The 15,284-nt window shown below is 35.7% G+C and overlaps 1 protein-coding gene across 1 annotated transcript in view; it reads right to left on the reverse strand.

The window, feature by feature from the left end:
* LOC140138148 (E3 ubiquitin-protein ligase MIB1-like) overlaps positions 1-15,284 on the reverse strand; it is a 326,673-nt gene that overhangs the window by 294,286 nt on the left and 17,103 nt on the right. Inside the window, exons 10-11 of the mRNA XM_072160080.1 lie at positions 10,952-11,059; positions 720-917 (exon numbers count right to left, since the gene is read on the reverse strand). Of these exons, the coding sequence (XP_072016181.1) occupies positions 720-917; positions 10,952-11,059 (306 nt within the window). The remainder of the gene's footprint in view (positions 1-719; positions 918-10,951; positions 11,060-15,284) is intronic.

Below are 15,284 nucleotides of genomic sequence, written 5' to 3' on the forward strand. Positions count from 1 at the left end.
AATGTGCATTTTTGTTTTGCGCGCTCTTCTAGCAACCTGCAAAAAGGCTTTTGCAATGCACATACGGTAATTAAAGCAAGCGTTTGACATGCGTACATACATATAGCATGCACTTTGTGGGGATGATCGTTTTTATAAGCTTTGGACTGAGAAATATTATTTTTGCATTATGAATAGACCATAAACCAATACACAAAACAACTAATTCACTATTCAATTAAAATGTCAACAGTTTGGTGTCAAATGAAAACACAACAATGAGTAAAGCGTCCCCTCCAAAAATTACAACCAGGATCTCATGTTTACATGGTGTGTAAAATAGCTCAATGAATAGCATGTCAGGATAAGGGACCGTTCACAAACACTTGTTAGGGGGGCCTGATGCAAAAAAAATTCATCGCAAATATTTTTCGGGGCCCCCCTTTTGAGATTTTAAAATTTCAGAGCCCCCCTTTTGACATGAAAATTATGGGTCAACCCCATAGAAAACCATATAAACTCAATTTTCCCAGGAAAATTCGTGGTCATTTTTTTTCAGCCCCCCTCCCCCTTAGGAGGGTCAAATTTTTAGGGCCCCCCTTTTTGCATCAGGCCTCCCTAACAAGTGTGCATGATTTGTTACACACAGTCAACTAAATGATTGGCCTTCATGGATATGTGGGAATTCACATTACATAAAGCATAGGGACTTTGTTGTCTGTGGGGAGAAGTCCACTTACCTGTAGGCTAGGGTGGCACCCCAGGTCCAGAAGGGTCTTCACCACCCCGTAATGACCTTTGTTAACTCCAATATGGAGAGCTGTTTGGCGTCGCTTGTTACGCGCATTCAAGTCCGCGTTCCCACGGTGGAGCTGTTCGATCACTGATGGTTCATCTCCAAATGCAGCGTGATGAATAGCTCTATCCCCATCCTTGTCCTAATACGCAACAAAATAATTGAAATAAATAAAATGTTTAGTTATGTTACTTTAAATTTTAAATTTAATTGTTAACACAAACTTTATATATGACATGATCTGGTCCATGGAGGTCAAAGGATGCCTTTTTGAAAATAGAGTTACTATAATTATTACCTTACACAAACATTAGAAACATTAGGCTATCATATACTGAAAACACCAAAAGTCTCATACTTTTTTGTACTTGGTTCTAAAGTTATTTTTGCCTTTATTTCAATTTCAAATTTGCCACCTTTGGCCTCAATGGACCAGATCGTGTCACAAATGTCCTTTGTTGGTTAAGGAGCACTGTTTTTGTAATTGTCCCATGTGTAATGCTATGTACCCCTAATTCACTTCCTCCATACAGCAACCTTACAGTGCACTTTCATCATATTGATCAATAGCACATTTCTTTTATAATTTTGTCCGGTTATTCCTCTGCTTCAGTAATTAGATTTTTTTAGATTTCAACTCAAGAACCGCAAGACCTAAGGAAAAATAAATGTGATTATTGCCTTCTTTGACTCTTTTCCTATTTATATAAGAGCAATGTATTAAAATTAAGAAGTATAGTGCAGTTTTTTTATAGTTATGTTTTTATGACAAAACTGGACAAACACAGCTCCTGCCATCTCTCTTACGCTAACATCAGAAACATTGAATTTTTAAAACATATTGCCATGAGACAGAGGTTCTTACAATGTACAACATGAACTTGACATGTTTTACAGTAAATGATTACCATTATGTATGTGCAGGAAAATCTAATGAATTTTACTAGAAAAATAAATGAAAAAAAAAGTCCTCTTAATCTTAATTTCCATGACGTATGTGTCACAACCCTGGGAGAAATATGAGTACATGAGAAACATAAAAAAAATGAGAGCAAAAACAAATGACAATAAATAAGCGCTTTACTTGTATAAAACTACTCATGAGGGGAAAGCACCTAGAGGATCATCACCAAACTGTAATAACTACATACTCATCAATTTCATAGAAAGAAACACTGTCATGGATAGAATCTGTTGAACAAGGCACCTGGACCCATAATCATGATGACGATACTTCCCTGGACTGTGGTAGTTACTTCATGGTACTTTTTGAGCTTGTGACGTCAATTTTACAACCAGGTCTGCCAGCCTAGACAATTTTCTATCTAAATATCATAGTTCCCAGAACACTATTACCTGATTGAACCCCTTCCTCAGAGTGAACAGATTCTTGTTTTTTCCTTATCAACACAAATCACAAATGTACTATATTAAGAGTGGTGTTTTTTGTGAAGTTTTCACACTTTTGTGCTAGCACATAAGCGGAAAAAATACATTAATTAAGAGCAGGTCTCTATAGAACATACCAGATTACTGAATTTTTTAGATCACATTACTACAAATGACGTCAGGCTCTGATGCATGTGTTTGTTTTGTTTGCTTATTTTTTATATTTAAGGATGAACTTGCACTTTAAAAAGGGTAAAGGTTGCACAAAAGGTACTTTTAATTCCCAGCTTTTATTAAGGGTATGGAATTTGTTAATTACTTTCAGTTGATTGTTGTAAATATATATAAAAGAGTAATCTCAAATATGAGCAAGTTTCAGTCAGCCATGCTGAATCAGAAAGTTCTATATAAACTTATAATTTCCTTAACTTCAGAGCCATAAGGCTCTGATGTTTATAACTGTGCCATGTGTACTGTAATACCATCCAAGGTTTAGGTTAAAATGATAAAACAACCAACATTGCCGGAGCATAGGTAAAAACAACAATAGTACTAGAAAGCACTGCAAATGACAAGGCATAATCATTCCATTGTAAATGTATTAGTTTGACCTCAAATTTAACAAAACGTTATGACAAACTTATTTTATTTTGTTTAATCTTAATAACTGTCAAAATCGATGTCAAAATATTGCATAAGAATATTATAAAAAATAATTTAAAAAAATATTGCATTCAGTAGCAACAATTAGTTGTTGCTACTGAATTAAATAATTTATGCTCAAATTCAAAGTCACTCTTAATGTGGGTCTACTTTTCGGTGTAGTGGTAAAAGCTTAACATGCCCCGCCTATTACAAACTGATCAAACTATAGGTGCAATCTCCTCCAGGTACATGTTGCAATGTGAACGCTGCTACACCTGGCACTCGGTGTAACTTTGACTTAAAACTAAGCAATTACATTTTGTGTGGTTGGAAAAGGTCACATAATCACCGGGAGTGGTAGCCGATGCTATACACCAACAAAAAGTGAATGCTTGGTGGAACTGGTTGGTGTATTATGCTAGGAGTAGGCTAGGTGTGTACACACAGGAGTAGGGAAAATATTTGTGGAATTTTTATTCAAGCGTAAGTTTATGCCGGGTGTAACTCAAAATGTGAACACAACTTGTACCATTCAAAGATATTGCTTCAATGATACAAGCCAAGTGCCAGAAGTAAAGTTTGTGAGGAAGTGGCATATATTGTTCTCCTCATTGGGAACTGCTCATCATATTTATCTATGACTGAGAAATCACAAAATGACAAGTTACAGCAGTTGACCTAGTAAAACAATGTTTTATGGCAATCAGCACATTAGACATGCCAAGTAACCTACAATATGGTGGGAATAATTTCCTGGTTTTTGCGATGTTATCAATTCTGGACAGTTCAGTGTGTGTTTGATTCATGTTTCCAAATATATTCACATTAAATATTTTTGCAGGGTTAGAAATTTGCGGCTGCTTGTTTGACGGTGAAAAGTGCAAAAATTAACCCCCGCCAAAATTTTTGTGCTATGTAGTACATCTGACTCCACAGGTGAACATGTCTTGCAATTCAAGTTTCAAGTTGATGTTCCCGTTTTGACTCGAGATTTTTTATTTTTGAGTTAGAATTGTCACGTTTCTAGTCAAGACTTTTAAGCTTCAAGTCAAGATTTTGAGACTTATTTTTTGTGGTCAGCTTGACAGGTTTGTATGAAACATGCTAAGTACCAATTCATATCCTGATCATATGCTGAATAAGAGGTTGTAAGATACACCAGGCACAAAAAGAAACTTGTCAGTTATATTCATCCTTGCTGTTTATTTTGGATTGATAATTTTGGATTATTCTGAAATATACATTTTGTTAATTGGACTTTTCTTTCTCATTTGACACCCTGTTCGTGAACATTGAGCAAGAATCGACCAAGATATGCGCCTCCAAACTCTCAAACCCCAAAATGAAAAGTTGCAATTTTAACGATTCAATTGTGCCTGTTACACTGTGTGCTTTATTGATTGGCCCGTGGTGCTTATGTGCAATACAACGATGCGTTCCCATTGAAAATCGTTGAAAATGCAACTTTTGATTTTGGGGTTTGAGGCTTTGGAGGCGCATATCTTGGTCAATTCTTGCTCAATTTTCACAAAAGGGTGTCAAATGAGAAAGCAAAGTCCAATTAACAAAATGTATAATTCAGAATAATCCAATATGATCAAGTTATTGAACAGCAAGGATGAATATAACTGTCGAGTTTCTTTTTGTGCCTGGTGTATTATGTAAACTCAAAAGCAGAGTAAAATGCTTTTATGCATAGAAAATGCATAAACCGGTTAAAAACGTTGCTTCCTTCAAAAGATTATTAAAAGGGCATTTCGTGATCCACAGCATCATCCCCCACTTTTCTCAAAAAAACTTGCAGATTTAGTTTCTTGCAGATTAATTTGTTTAGCAAAAATATTGTGAAATTTTAATTACATTCTGGGTACACCAGAACAAAATTACAACACATTGTCTATGGAGCAGAGTAATACACATAACCATGCATAACTTGCAAATGCAACTTGCGACTAAATTTTGAGAATATGCTTTTCTCATGGATATCTACTGCAAAATGTCATAAAACGATCATGAAATACTCTTTTAAGCAGGATATATATCCATATGTGAAAGAAGTCTGTATAATATACATTTAAAAACTACAATCCTCTTGAATTCAGACAAAATATGAGTTGATTGTTGCAACTTTTTTCTACCACTTCCAAAACTTTTTTGGTTCTGTGGAATGACAATGAATTAAGACAAACAGATGAGAATGTTGTTGTTGTTGTCCTTCCAATGTTCTCAATTCATAGGGTAGGTCATCTACAGGTCGGGTGTAATCGGTCCCCAATGTGGTGTTATCATTGGATATGCTAGACTACATCATGCCAGAATCAATCAGGCTGTGACACTATGTTATGTTCACTGCATCATTTTGCCATCATTATTATAGTATGTTTTAAAAAAGAACATGGTTGGTTGAAGATCTGAAAGCCTGCTATCTCATTTGCAAATGTTGACACATGGCAATGAAAATTACACTACAAACACAGAAGACCTAACCCACAAGGCATATATCTTGCTATTGTATTTATTATTATTCTAAAATTTTGTTTATCATAATTATTTAATACTAACTTTTGTAAAGGGTGCCACAACAACACGCTCTGCGTTCAGTGGCATCCTCATCATTTCACCATATTATACGATGTTTGTAAAAGCTTTTTTATATTGTATTTATTTAATGGATGAATTTGATGAAATAAAACTGAACTGAACTGAACTGAACTGAACTGACCTTAGACCAAGTCTCACATTTATATGGTAATTGGTATTAACAGGAATTGTGCCATTTACATGAATGTTTGAGCATATCTGGTTGGGGCTATTTTGTTCAAAATCTATTACTGAAAATTTACTCAGGCATGCAACCACTATAAGAAAGATCTGGAAGGCCGTTTTATCTTTGCCTTTCAAACAGTAGGTTTTCAGTACAACATTGAAGTCTGTGTTAAGTTAACACACAGATGTGAAGCCTGGTCCATGGCTCCTAAACTATCTACATTTGTAAAGAGATGGACTGCCGGGCCTGAATGCTTCTAGGGCCGATAGCCGTATGCAGCATCCACTGGAAACAGCACATAAGTAACAAAGAGCTGAGACCTTCCAAGATTCAGAGAATGAAGGTCACCCTTCGTTGTACACTGCTTCAGGAGTAAGAGTAACCCTGTCATTAACCTGATCAAATGGACACCCAAGAATGGAGCAAGAAACTCTGGTAGACCACCACTTGCATATATGTAGATGTACTCAAGCAGGACACTGGAATGGAAGCATCTGACGATTCTGACCTGGAACTGTCATGCAGCACAGGAGGATATGGAGGGAGAGTGGTAGTGGTTTGGGAAAACCACCTGAAATAAGCAAGCACACACTTATTCACTTCTTCCACTACAATCTTCAATTACCCTCTTTAATATCATCAATAATTTCATTGTCTTTGGTAAAATCTGTGCTCTGATGTTGCAAGACAGAGTCTACAAGATACAAGATTCACCTGCTCTCGATGAATAAAAAAAGGATAATTTGTCTGAGACATACTATAATGCTTGTTGCTCACATGCAGTTGTGCCGACATATATTCTGAGTGGTAAATTTGCAATGTGGACGTAATGTATGACATGAATTTGAGGTCCATGACAGCATTGAGGGGTTAGTGTGAATTTATTGGGTTGGTGAAACTTTTGGTTGTTTCCAGACACTTAATTATACTTTATTTGATTGGCCTACTACATCATGTATTAAAAGGCAGCATATGAAACACTTAATCTTTTGTCGTATTCTGTGTGTTAGGTTTTTCATTGCAATGCTGATCAATATGCATATTAACAAGTTACACCATACAACAAATAGACTACATGATGAGAACAGACAGAGAAGACATAGTGTGATCACATACTCTTATCAATTAATTTTAAAGTTATTGGTTATCACAAAAGTAAATTGTGTCAATGATATTTTGGCCTAGATGCTAATTGTAAGCATACACAAAATTAGCCTATTGTTAAGACTTCAGTGAGAGATAGGACAGTTTTATTCCATAAGCTGTATTCTCCCTGTCTTGATAATATGTGACACAATCTGGTCCATGGGGGCCAAAGGCTGCAAATTTGAAACTGAGATAAAGGTAAAAACAATAAAATACATAAGAAAATAGACATCAAAAACTTCAGAACTTCAGAACCAAGTACTGTATTGCTAGACCTTTGGTGTTTTCAGTAAATGATAGCCTATTGTATGTATAATGTAATAATTACAGTAACTCAATTTTCAAAAATGCCTCCTTTGGCCCCCATGGACCAGATCGTGTCACATATGCTAACTCTGCTTCTGCCTTACATGAAGGTAATACCATATTTTGACCCAAATATGCAATTCATCTCATTGTAACTTCAACTGCCCAAACAGTGTTTCAGTCCCAACATTTCACTTCTAGTGACATGGCATACCTGGTGATTATAGGATTGAAACATGAAAACTATTTTGTCACATTTGCTGCAAACGTAACATCTCCACAGCCATGAGACCTACCAACATGCTTAAAAGTCTGCTCATCAGCCCTGAAAGTTTAAGTCGTGAGTACTCATTTGATGGATTTGTCAAGCAAAAATGTTTGAACTATTTTGTCATAATTTCTCCTTGACATTAATTTCATACAATTAAATTGGAGTTTTTTTTTTTACAACTTTTGCCCTGGGACAAAATCCAGTGTTTTCTTATGGGCCTTACATCTGCAGCTCACATTATACCAAAGTAAAATATATTGGACTACCAATAAAATCTATTATGAGAAACTAGTTCACCAATCTGAAGATGTCGGCAACTAAATTGGTTATCATATATCAGCAGATTAACAGTTGTGAACCATCTCATGCAATGTAATATAGCAAAGCCTGTTACATGGATTCATGTGCCAATGGGTGAACACTACAACAACATGATAATAATAGCTGTGTCTTAGACAATGCACTGCCACAGGAAAATGAAAAAAATATATATAATTCTTACTTTCTGTTTTGTTGAATACTTTTGCATACTTGTTACAATTAGTATTCAGTAACAAATATTTGTTAACAACTATAGACTACAATCATTTACCTGAATTCCAACCAAGAAGTGATCTGCTTATTAAAAGTTTTCCACTGTTTTTTATCTTCGAACTTTGAAGTAGTTAACTTGGATAAATATATGAATAAACATCCCACAAGATGGACTATGTCCTTATTACTATTAGTCTAAATACAATTCTTCCTTGTATTTACTATCTTTAAACAATCTACATTCAGTGAACACTTAAAAACAATTCAAATGCATGCCATATCAAAAGTATGAAGGCCATCATGTATTTGAGTAAAGAATCTACCCTGTATCCCACTGACCCTTTCCCAACCCCCTTCATTCAAAGTTAGAAGATCTCATGGACCTGTTGGCTTCATGGCTTTGTCCAACATTGAATTGGGAGAGCAAGGGTAGAGATTCACCAAAAGACAGTCAAAGTATGTCAACATTTTCCATGATAGTAGGATGTTATGACCACAGGGCAGCCAATGTACTTTATATTGTATTAAGGAGGCAAACCGCCATGCAAGTCCACAGCGGTTATAAATCTTCTAGGTTTCGTTAACATCTTAACTAGGATTTTAGTACCTGCTAAACTGCTACTGATGATCAGAATAACATGTGTCTGGCTGATTCCAATCTGTGTATGCCCTGGGTCTGTTTGTTTACATTGCCAGATACAATAGACAATGACATGCCATCATTTGTAACAACATTTGCACAGAGGTCTGCCATGTTCAATCTTATGTTTGTATTCAGCTTATTTCATGAACAGTATTCACTAAACTGAAAATAGGCACAAGTCGCTCAGCATAATAATGGCAATTGACGAACACTATGCCAAAGATCATAACATTAGGTGTTATGACCCTGGTGCGCTGATATGTGGCAATCCGGGTTTGAGCCCTGGCACAATCCCTGTTTCTTCTCTTGAATAAATGAGCTAACTTGAACTTTCTCTGGATAAGGAACTAACTGCTTATTGCACATTTATAATAAATAATACATTACACATATTTCAACTACAATATCATAAAATTTAGGAGTCCAGCTCCAGCTCTTCAAACAAATGTGTTTTAAGGTATGTGTACTTGAAAAATATTCCTCCAATTATCCAACAACAAAGAGATGTGCTTATCTTTCTCTCACAGGTGACAACATAATCAAATTCATGGCATGATATTTCAATCCATGCTCATCCAATTAATTCCAGGCTTCTAATAAGTATATGTACATTCCAGTATGTTGCTGGTTTTGTATGTACACACATATCTGCAAATATTAGTAATATTTTAGCCAACAGTTGCTTTACCAATCGTTATCATTCATGAGAGTTAAACAACATTTTTAATACGCCACCCACACAACTGTTGTCCCCCTACTGAGACATAAAAATGTTACACCTGAGCAGTTTCCCCCTCCCTGGTGGGAGCACTTTACAACATGTTAGTTTTCATACATTATATCTTTACTATTACCAAATTGGCTCTAACATACGTACATATGTTTGAGGCGGTGGGGGAGTAGTACGCTCACTACTTTCAATTAGGATTTAGTTATCAACATGCAATTAGCCAATCAGAACTGTTACCCCTCCCCCATAATGTTGCCAGTTTAGATTAAGCAAAAAATTGGTGAATGGACTTTACCTTTTGGTGTTTGGTGGTACATTCTATTACCACAGCATATGAGAAAATAGTAAACCCATTGGTAACTTTATCATTTATACCAACTGAGTTCAATATTTCTTAACAAATTCTTAGTTTTTCTTTGTTGTATATTACGAATGCAAAAATATACTGTACACAAGAAGTATCCATACACTTACAACAAAAGCAATTGCTAAAATCCACTAAAACTAAATTACAAAATAAAGTAGTTGATAGTTCTGAGAATTTTGTTCTGTGTATTTTGGATACCTCATTCGGCACAGTACAATCTTATTTCCCTTATAGCAATTTGAATAAAAAAGAGAGCTTTTCGTAAGTGACCAAAATTTATATTGACTTTCCCTGAAAGCACACACATATATTGAACACAGTGGAGTAAGCATTTATCAGTCAGGCTGTAGTGAGCCTGCAACAAAAGGCAGTAGAAATTGCCTTGAAGCAGGAAATGTCCAAATTTGTCACTTTTGAAACTCTACCTTTTGTCCTTTATATGCAGATAGCTTAGTGGAAGACCATAAAGATTCACCTTATGGCGTTATGGGCTCCCTTTACATAACTGCAAGCAATAACAATTGGCGAAAATCTGCATCGGAAACCCGGAAGTGAGCCAAAAGTCAGTGTTTCTAGTTCATAGTTCGTCATTTTAGCGTGACTTTTAAGCTCACCTAATGATTTTAATGGGAATTGTCGTGCTAAAAATGACCTCTAATAAACGCCCCCGTTTGGAAAATGCAACGCCCCTGTGGGCTTTTATTCGAGGAAATACTGTACTCGTGCATAACACGTTTATGCAAAATCGGAACCAACTGAAATTTTGGGAATAAGCTTTTTTTTCATGGACATCTAATGAAAATGTCATAAAAAGAGGAAGCTAGGATCACGAAATACTCCTTTAAGAGGTTTCCATAATATATAGATTGCTTAGAGTACAGTAAGATCAACTGCATGTGCTGTTTGTGCACAAAAAGTTAAATGATAAGGTTAAACAAATGCGGGATAACCCTTTTGTGTTCCAAGCACCCATTGTCATTGGGCAGGAAAAATCTCCTATTATGTCATTGGCCCCTGAACATATTTAAATCAAAACCCCCTTATGTAACTGGTTGGCAGTTTTGTTTTAAACGTTCAGGGGCCACAAACACATAGTAGGTTTTTCCTGCCCTACGACACCATGCAATTATCCTTTTTGAACTACAATCAGTTGATGTGTAAGTTGCCAATGTCCACATCTTATGGTTACAATAATCATAAACCTCAATGGCAAAAACAAAAGAGTATTAAGGAACAAAAAAATCACATGTCTTACTTATCAAAGTCCTGTCTGTAATAGCTGCCGTATAGATATATGGCAATGTCTGCATTATATTCTATACACATGACACTTGGCAGCTATAGCAGTGGAACCTTATTTCAATGTTTTACTACTTACTTCCATTTCCAGATCTGCCTGATACCTAACAAGTATCTTGATAACATCAATGTGGCCATTCTGACTAGCTGCTTGCAATGCTGTGTGACCAGCAAACTGTTGATTAACCTAAAAAATGGAAGAACAACATAAGTGTTTAAATGACAGCATTATCACAGGTGTAATTAGTTGCATGTTCTTTCTGGCTGACTGCTACAACACAAGTTAAGGGTGGTCTTAATCCTGGAATTATGGAAACTTTTGGGCTTCATTAAACAGCTAAATAAATTGTTGGTCTAAAGTATATAAAGGTATACATAATGTAGAATGGCAAAGACTTGATGAATCCATTTGCGAGGTCAAATTTGGGCAAAAATGCTCAGCTTTGGAGAAAATTTAAAAAACCAACCCATTTTTTTTAACCTTGAGTAAGAAATGTTTTTTATTAATTAAAATATATATATATAAATATCTAGGAACCTGTTTTTTTACTTTTTAACCAACTTTGAGAAATGTTCACCCAAAATGGCTGAAAAATACTAAATTTGGCCAAGAAATCATTAAAAAAAGCCTGATTTTTCCCCCAAATTAAAAAAAAAAAAAAATTTGTCCAAAAAAAATTGGGCCCAACTTTAATTTTCTCTAAAACTGAGCATGTTTGCCCAAATTTGACATCACAGATGGATTCATCAAGTCTTTGCAATTCTAAATATGTATACTTTTATATACGTTAGACCAACAATTTAGCAGTTATGAGTCCCAAAGTTTCCATAATGCCAGGGTTAAGACCACCCTTAACGACAACATTACGATAGTTGGGAAAAGGTAGGATTGAGCCCTGATTTCCAAACAAAACTGGTGGTTTATCATGGGACTGCACTAATGTTACTTTATGGCACTATAGTTCACCATATGTAAATGCTATAAGCGCCAAACGGGATATTGTTGTTCATCACATTCTCCATAGAACCTTATGGGGGGCAGATGGGGGCATGTGCCCTGGGCGCCACCCTTAGAAGCATCCCACCAAAAACTGCTTTTGTTGAAAACCCCCTTATATCAGTGATCTTTTTAAATGTTTTTTATGTGTTCTAAAAATTGCTCAAGTGGATGTAAGGAGCTTTCAACGTTTTGAGCAGATAACCTGCTCTTGATTAACCTGATATCCAGTAGTGAATTGTGTTATTGTGCCATACAGTCTGACTGTGAATCTTGGTCAGCAATCATTGTTCATTTTCTTATCCATCTCTCGGCCAATCTTATTAAATATATCATATTATTATGAGGCATACAGGTCATCTTTCTTTTATTGTTTTTTGTTTACTTCTCCTATAGATAATGTCAGGAAGCTTTTCAAATCACTTTTGATTACAGCAGGGATTGACACTCTCATCATCCCAAACAGATGATTTACCCCCACATGACACTCTGAACTTTATATCATTTCTTGAATGATGTGAACACCCAAGTTTTTCATCAAAGTAAAATGCATGTATACATTAATGTTAACCTATAATGTGCACCCTTACATTTAACCTACTGGTGTTGTATTCCAAATACCGTTCATGCTCTTGACATTTGGACTGGGTATTAGCATCTATCATTACATTCAGGCCTCATACACCTCAACATTAACTTATTATGAACACCCTTATAACATTTACCGGTACTTTTTACCGCAACTCATCGCAACTTGTCACATTTCCAAGTTAAAATGTATTTAACTCTATTGCGATACCGCAATGCAGTACTTTACAGTATGATGCAGTGCGGCAACGCACCGCAAAGCAATCGCGGCGTAGTATGAACGGACCTTTTATTCAGTGGGTGTGGTCAGCTTGTAAATCCTAAATTTCATTGGTTTCTGGGTAACGCGTATAACATGATAGAGGATAGTGGCAGTGTGGTAGCGGCACACGATTGTCAACTTAACATGTCAACAAGTTTCATTCATTTTAGAATAAGGGAAGTTTTCTTGAGGGTAACTTAATTTTTGCTAAATAAAATAGAGTTCAGTCATTAAAATAAAGTGACTAACGAGCGAGAATAAACGATTGCAATTTTTGTTTGCATGGGCATCCACTTATCAAAATATAGGCGCAGTCTGTGGCCCTCACAGACTTAGCGAGCGCGTAGCGCGAGGAACCGAGCGCGTAGCGCGAGACGTTCAATCGAGCGAGCCCGAAAATAGTGCTAATCAAAATATTGCACCTGCCTATCACATGATAGAAGATAGTAAAAACTAAAATTCCTATTGTTTATTCTCCATTGATGCACTTGCGCTATTATATATGTATCTTATCATTACATTTAGGCCTTGTACACTTTGTTAACATAGTGTGCACCCTTGCATTTAACCTACTGGGCTACCCTTATGTATATCTTTACCATATACATTTAGCATTTAAGCTGTATATCAGCATCCCTATCAGTGCATTTAGGCTTCATACACCTCAATGTAGTGTGCACCATTACATTTAACCTACTGGGTACACCTTTAAGTATTCTTTTACCATTTATACATTTGGCATTAGGGCTGTATATGAGCATCCCTATCAGTGTATTTACTTGATTGTGTGTAATGTGCACCCTTAAATTTAACCTACTGGGTGGACCGGTGCACCCTGAAGTGCTGTACTCCTCGTAACTTTTACACATTTCTCATTTGGCTATATATCAATATCCTTACCAGTGTATTTACTTGATTGTGTGTACTGTGTACCCTTAAATTTAACCTACATGTACTGGGTGCACCCTGAAGTAATGTATTCCTCTTAACTTTTATACATTTCGCATTTGGCTGTATATCAGCATCCTTATAAGTGTATTTAGGCTTCATACCTCAATGTTAACCCATTTAATATGTCATAGTGTGCACCCTTACATTGAACCTACTGGGCGTACCCTTAAGTATTCTTTTACCATTTATACATTTGGCATTTGGGCTGTACATCAGCATCCCTATCAGTGTATTTAGGCCTCATAAGTACCATCGGCACTTTGATTGAGTCTGACATTCTCCTGACAGCAGCTCTTGCTTCTGGGTGCTCAGAGGCAGCCCAAGGTAAACTTATTTGCCTCGGGCTGCACGGCACAAGAATGTTTTTAAGATTCAAATGGGCATCAATGTTTAGGACAACCAAACTTTAACCCACAGGTATAATGCATAGGAACACTAATTATTTTTGTCTCTTTATGTGTGAAACTAACTGACCCATAAAAGTTGGTTTTATCACCCCCCCCCCAGGTTTATTATCATTTTATTAACACAACAATACGTTAAAGGCTTAGAGTAGCTCTAATCGTCATCTTTATAATAACATTTATAATAATATCTTAAGTTTTGCTCATCTTATGATATGAACAAATGCTAGAATTTAATTGTGATTTTTAAAATATTGATTTTTTTTGTCAGTTTATAAGTTTCAGATCTGACATTATTGATTTTTGCCTGCCTGAAGTTTCCACATCTAGACTTGAACAAATCTGTTGTGTTACATGAAATGCACTTTTGGAAAAGATTTTGGCATATATTTTTATCCACAAACAAAATAAAATGTAAAAGTTTAGAATAGTGTACCCCAACATAACATCCACATTATGGCAAAATATGGAAGAGGCCATTGGAGGCCAAACCCTGGCATTCCTACAGTCCCATACCATTAGAAACCCCAGGCAAGGAAGGGTACACATTATTGCAAGTTGTGATAGCAATGTGTAACAGATGGCTCACCATACATTCCAAGCATTGCTGCGCTAACACACAGGATAAAGTCAACTTGGATTGTGCAATTGAAGCTCATAGAGGGCAGTATTCTGCATTGAAGATAATATGCAGAGGGTATGGGTTACCACTGAATGTTATCTCAGGTAGTGCTGAAATATGTTCAAATTTTTGCTAATAGACAACTTTGGAAATGATTACATGAAAAAAAAATAGTACTTAATAATTTGGCTAAACCTCTTTGAAGGAGGAGGGTGTAATTGAGATTTTATACCGGTAGAAACCTCGTCTTTTAAAATATTGGAACAAAGAATTAGTAATCAACAATTTCAAATATGAATTTACAGCTAAGCATGTATTATTTGGATTCATTTTAAATTCATTATAGATTTATGTTTAAATGTGTAGAGGAAACAATACTAACGAGATGTAGTGAGCACAATCCTTAGAAAACAATACCTTAATCATTAGGGAATAACCTCAATATGCTGTAAGTATGCAAATCAAAATTCATAACCCATTGAAATGTTTCTCTGATTATGTATTTCTTTAACTAGATATTATAATGGTTAAAGTGTGTAAATATCAAAATATGAAGCTATAATTGTTAGTAGGCCTATCTGAAGTGCA

The sequence above is a fragment of the Amphiura filiformis genome, chromosome 17 (assembly GCF_039555335.1).
Source record: "Amphiura filiformis chromosome 17, Afil_fr2py, whole genome shotgun sequence".
Lineage (NCBI taxonomy): Eukaryota > Metazoa > Echinodermata > Ophiuroidea > Amphilepidida > Amphiuridae > Amphiura > Amphiura filiformis.